The sequence below is a fragment of the Pygoscelis adeliae genome, unplaced genomic scaffold (assembly GCF_000699105.1).
Source record: "Pygoscelis adeliae isolate BGI_AS28 unplaced genomic scaffold, ASM69910v1 Scaffold94, whole genome shotgun sequence".
NCBI lineage: Eukaryota > Metazoa > Chordata > Aves > Sphenisciformes > Spheniscidae > Pygoscelis > Pygoscelis adeliae.
Window position 1 is genome coordinate 2,710,832 of NW_008824547.1, and position 6,125 is coordinate 2,716,956.

At 45.8% G+C, this 6,125-nt stretch overlaps 1 protein-coding gene across 1 annotated transcript in view; it reads right to left on the reverse strand.

Moving 5' to 3' along the window:
* Window positions 1–766: 766 nt before the first annotated feature.
* Window positions 767–6,125, reverse strand: part of VPRBP (Vpr (HIV-1) binding protein) — a 48,624-nt gene continuing 43,265 nt past the window's right edge. Inside the window, exons 22-23 of the mRNA XM_009321829.1 lie at window positions 5,428–5,683; window positions 767–1,652 (exon numbers count right to left, since the gene is read on the reverse strand). Of these exons, the coding sequence (XP_009320104.1) occupies window positions 1,594–1,652; window positions 5,428–5,683 (315 nt within the window). The 3' untranslated portion in view covers window positions 767–1,593. The remainder of the gene's footprint in view (window positions 1,653–5,427; window positions 5,684–6,125) is intronic.

The following is a 6,125-nucleotide window of genomic DNA, read 5'->3' on the forward strand; positions in this document are numbered from 1 at the left end:
GTGTGCTGTACAGTGAAATCAAACAGCTGCCATTTTTTTCATCCCCTCCTAAGGGCAGGGCCTCTTGCTGTGTGCAAACAGGAGCACCTATTTGCCTCCGCCAGTATAGCCACAAGGCAGCCCACATAATGCCAAGCCACACAGGGACGAGGAGGCCCGATGCTTCTCCCACCTTCCGACACACACCAGCGAGGCGGTGAGAGTTCCCTGCGGCTCACGGCGCTTCCTGTAGCTGAACGGCGGCGCGGATATTCTGGTGCACCTTTAAACAAAATCGCAGCCTGGCAGGAGCAGCACCTTCGGGCTCCCACGCAGCGCAGTGAGGATGCGGTGCCGCGCTGCCCACAACCCCACTGAGAGTTCAAGGCTGTCGGGCAAACCAACAAGTCAGATTTGAACCCATGGGCGCTGTGAAATGTCCGGCAGCTCTGGGAGTCCCCGTGGACTGGAGCAGTGGGTGGAGGCTGCACTCTCCAAAATCTTACCCCTTGTTTACTTTGCCCTTCTTTATTGCAGCCGGGCCTCTAGCTACGCCTAGCTGCTCTCCTGCACAGGGCTGCGCTCCTCAGGTGCGCAGAGCGCCGCTTCTGCACGGGTGGCAGGGGAATGCATGGCTACAATTCACAGCCATAAACAGAGACAGGATTTGTATTTAATTTTTTAATAAATACACTTTACATTAAAGAAAAAGGCCTTCAATTTGCAGTTTCCACACAGAGGGCAAGGGGGGGGGGGGGGGGCGCAGAAAAAAAGATTAAAAAACTTGAACCACAAAGGGCAGAGGGGAGAAAGAGGGCTCAAACTTCTATCCCAGACCCCCATGTCTTCAGGAATACCAGGCTCTGACTAGGCCAAGCCAGGATTTCAGCCTCCCACCACAGCTGGCATCACAGCGAGAATCTCCGCTTTAAACAGCCTGTACATTCAGTTACCAAACACCCCCAGGGCTCTTCCCTGGAGGACAAAAGCATCTGAAACACACTGGCGCACTAGCAGGTGCTAACACCTGTTGCTTCTTTTTTTAAAAATAAAATCATATTTAAAATAAAAATATTCTCACTCCTCAACAATTTTAGAAACCATGATCCTCTTATTTCATTTAGTAGTTGCATAAAAATGCCTCTTTTAATTTTAAACAATTTTTCTCCCCCAAACCTACCCCATGGTAACAAGGTACTACAGGAATACAAAGTTCATCCCCTCTTTACTATAACACCTGCCTTTTTTTTTTTTTTTGTTTAATATAAAACTATTTCTGTTCTTTAGGAAAGAACTTTATACAAAGAAAATATATTGAGAAATATCTTCAGAAGTTTCCTTGAAGAGGAGAGTCATCTCAGCCTAAAATAAAAAATAAAAAAAAAAGGCAGAGAGAAAAGAGGCCTAACCCCAGGTCTCTTTATTGTAGAGCCTCGGACTTAGCCCCGAGCCTCAAACTGACTCAAACCAACACAGCGGATGGGCTGGAGTTCCTCAGGTTTTCCCAGGAGAAAAAGGGTTGGGGTGCTCAGAATCGGTTTCCAATTTGGTCTCCGGTCTTCTGCTGGGAAGGGAGCGTCTCCTCCTGCCAACACCCCGCCTGGCAGTCACTCCTCACTCATTCAGAGACAGGATTATGTCGTCCTCCAAGTCAGAGTTATCTGAGCTGTCGGCTGAAAAGGAGACATGTAGGTTATGTTTGGTTTGTGGAAGAACACAGCTGTCAGGGCTGCTAAGCAAGGCAACGCATTCATAGTTACAGGAGATGGACACCACCTGCTTGAGACCCGCAACTCCCCAGCAGTGACGGAGGCAGCTAGCACCATCAGTGCATTTCAAGTCAATCAAAAGCAGTTAGCAAATCTGCACCAGAGCTTTCTTTCCCTGGTTAACACAGAGGGTCAAGAGGAGAGCAGCTTTAGCAAGTGCAGTTTCTATTAGCTGGCAGTTTTGTTCCCCATGACAAGATGGGGAGAAGGACACCAGCGGTAAGTTACCTGCACATGAGCTGCCTGCACAACTTACTGTGCACACCGAAGTGCAATAGCTCTTCATGCTGGGGGCTGGACAGATCTGGCAGTCACTCCTCACAGCTGCTATCTGAAAGCAAGCTTGACAGTTCCACCAACCTGATGTGGTGAAATATGGCCTCCGTCTAACCTGCATGGGGCTAATTCATTATGCAGTAAGTTAGACCCAGACTTTCCCAGTACCAGGCTCTCATTGGCCTGTCACTCCTCTCTGCACAGCACAGCGGGAGACCTCCCCACTGAGGGGGAAGCAATCCATACGCTCACAACTAGAACCTTCCTCTAACCTGAATTTAACTACATGACGCTCGTTAAAGGTGACCTGAAAATTGTACTTTTCCTGGTTTTCTTTGTTGTGGAACTGATTGAAGACGTGAAAGGATTTGCCAGCAGCAGTCACACACACACACACACTTGCTTTTTATCTTAAAACATAAGATCTCTCCTCCCTCAGTTGTGCAAGAGAGAAGTGGTAGCAGCTCTGGCAGCAAGAGGTCTCCTGCCTTACCTTAGAGGTGATGTTGATTCTTTTTCTTATGTGAATTCATTGGATGCTGCAGTTAACTAGGTGTTAAAAATATTAAAAAGAAAAAAAAAAGACACCAAGACTTCCTCTTAGCCATCTCAGTTATACTGGATCTCTAAAATGCCTGTCAAGGTAAGCAAGGCCTTCTGGAAGGTTCACCCTTTCTCAGATGCTTTCCTTAGGAAAAAAAAAAATCACAGGCAAGCAGCAGAGGGCACAAACCCTTTCCCCCAACCCTCCTCCCTGAAGATCAACCAGCTGCCCTTCCACTGTGACCAGCAAGGGATGCTCCCGTCTCACCATTCACCACACTGAGCCCAAGCTGAGGGCTCACCAGTGCTCCCAGAACACCTACAGCCATGTAAGGGGAGTTGGAAAACATCAGCCAGTGCTGCAGCAGCTACACTTACACAGTAAGAGGGAAAGAAGCACAAGCAAGATAACAATCCAGAAACTCTGGAGAAGAAGAGAAGCTGAAAAAGTTGTTGCTTTTTTTTTTTAAACACCAGAGGAAAACTTTGAAAAGGGATCTCCTAACCCTTTATTCTCCAGTCCACCACACAACCTTCCAATTATGAGCTCTAGGTCTATAAGTAAGCCTGATTGCAGTTAACTGCTTGGCAGAAGCTTATAGACCTGCCTGGAAGTTGCCATTTTTCATTACAGAAGAAAAGAGGAAACAAGAGTCAGGCATGCTGCTGGTGAGAACTGCATATATTTCTTCCATCCTATGTCACATGTGCATTTCAAAAAGGACACCCCACTGGCCCAGGAACAAGCTCTTGAAAGATCTGCACAATGCATAAACTGCTTTGGACAAGACAAACAGATCCACCCTCTCCAAGGTGGTGACAAAGGAGGAGGAAGACAAATTTAGACTTAAAAGGTTCTCCATGCATTATTCCTGAAAATAAGGAAATAAAAAGGAAAAGGAAACAAAACCTCTTCTAAAGCACAAGGAACCAAAGCCACTCACTCCCCTACTTCAACTTTCTTTGAATTATTTTGTTTTGAAGCACACCCACTGTATGTTGTGGAGGTTCATCCAAAACACAGCAAGGGTCTGCAGTAGGAAGCACTCTAAATACATCACCATGCCTCAGATCTGCACTTTGCAACAGTGTCAGTGCCCTTACGACTTTTAATTCTGGAACACAGCATAAGCAAAGGAGATGGAAATTTTAATTGCTCTTGCTGGGTGAGAAACAAAAGCAAGCCAGAAGAAGCTGAAGTCACAGAGAAGAAGCCGCAGAACCCCACTCATCAAACCCCATGCAAGGACCATGCATACATCAGCCTGGCAGAGCTGCACTCCCTGCTTTAAGTTCCCAAAGATGCTGCCAAGCAACCCAACAGCCACAGGATGGGCTCGCTGCAGCTCCACAGCGATACCAGATCAAAGTTCTGATCAAGTGGCTTATCCATAAACAGTATACAGATGTGGCCATTTCATAATATGCAGTGCTCTGCAGAGCACACTTGAAATACCTAAGTGTCAAGTAGCACCTAGTTTTGTTACAGGAATAGTTGTTGAAATGGCCTGAACTTCCCCTCCATTCTGCCCCTTGGACAATTCAAGTTACAGCCCTCTGGGTGCTCTCTTAATAGTGTCTGGCCCTACACCCCCTGAGGAAACAGAAGTGGAGTTGTGTCAAGAAGGTCCTGCCAGCTGCTGGGACAGGCAGAAGTTATCCGCAATCCCAAAATGTTGAACTGCAATATGCTATTAATGAACTTGAGCTACGTAAATGTCCTGTATGGCCCTGCATTGTATACCTGCTGCCTTCAAGAGAAGAGCAGACTGACCCCACAGAATAAACTCTGGCAACCTGACGTGGCCGCATCCTTAAAAGCGACTGAGCTGCATTCTAACAGAAAAGAGGGACATGACTGAGTCTGCCAGCCACATTAGTGCCAACGCAGAGGCCTGGCACGCTTAACCCTCCAGCGCATTGGCAGAAAAGATTAATGTGAAAGCTGAGGTGGGAATCAATCTCCTATCACTGCAGGACTTCAAACACCTTACACGCTGTCATTACTTATCCTTACCAACCTTTTAAGTTAAGGTAACTATATTAACCCCATTTTACAGCTTGGAAATTGAAAAGAACTAAGTGGCTTGGCCGCGCATACTCAAAAATTGTGCTGCAAAAAAGGGAACAGAATCTGGCATCACAATTCCCAAGCTCTGATGCTATCCTACTCACCTTTTCTTTCTTGTAAGGCCTTTTTCCAAATTGAATTGCTACATAAAAAGTTCAGACCTTCCTTTCTTATACACACACACACACACACTCACTCTTTGTTAACTTTTCAAGTCTCTGTATCTGTGGAATGCCAGAAAAAGAGAACAATTTAAATTTCATTCCAAAAGTTATGTTAGCTTCAGAACAGTCTAAAAAGGAAGCGAAGTCAGAAATGCCATGTTTGTTTTGCACTTTAAGCAATTACAAAAGAGAAAGAATAGCACCAAGGAGCAAGAATGCTTCTCTGTCCTTACAGGTACAAATAAGGCAGAGAAGACAGGTGAGCTAACAGTTCAACCGGTGTCCCCTTGAAGGGCAGGACAGGCAAGCAATCAGACAAGGCTTCTTCAGATGGAGTTTCTTGGCCTGCCTTTACGTTCTCACACACGCACCTGGGAGCACTTGAAGACAGGAGATACCTTCCCTTCCAGAACTCCCAGTTGTTCTCTTCAGATAAGAGCTGTTTTTACCCATAGATTACTTTGAGAGGCCATAGGTGAACAAGCATGATGATTTGTGCCTTTCATACCAGAGAGGGGGAAAGTGATCTAAGTCATTTCAGGGAAGACTTAGATGTTGCGTATTTGTCAGGACATTAAACAGAGGATAAGGTCACCTGTGGTTACCAAGCTGGGTACACACTTACTATCTCCAAGAATCAGCTCAACTTCCTCATCAGCATCAGAATCTTCATCTTCACCCTCATCTCCCTCTTCCAGGAGGTTGGCAAGCTCCTCATCATCGGAGGGAGAAAAGTCATTTTCTCCATCCTCACCAGCATTCTCATTGTTCTCATCCTCCTCCAGCTCAGCCTCCAGCAGCTGGTCTGTATCTAGTTCATCAAGGTCATCTGTATCATCATCATCTTCATCATCATCTTCTTCCTCTTGCTCTTCTTCCTCCTATAAAGACAGCAAAAACAGTCCATTGCAGACATTAAAACAAATGTAAAATGGAATAATTGAAGAAAACATACCTATAGTTTTCATTTCTCCCCATAACCAGACATCACACGTTAAAAACACTTTCCCATCGCCCATATAAACACTTTCTCTCCACAACTACAGAACATGACATGCTAGATCATTTGCAGGCCTGCAAAGCCTTATCTGCAAAATGCTGGTGCAACACAGGTACCATTGGCTCAAGCTCCTCTCCAACACTGGCCATCAACATGTGTCACCACAATGCACTCTTGAGAAGGACATGCAATAAGAACCATTAATCCATGGCTTTGTTGCTAGTCTTGTACAAACTGCTTTAGTTTCAACTGGACCAAAACCTCTACTTTGCATCAAACAGCATGCAGCATAGGATGTTCAGTCTCTCAGTCATTCCCGATTT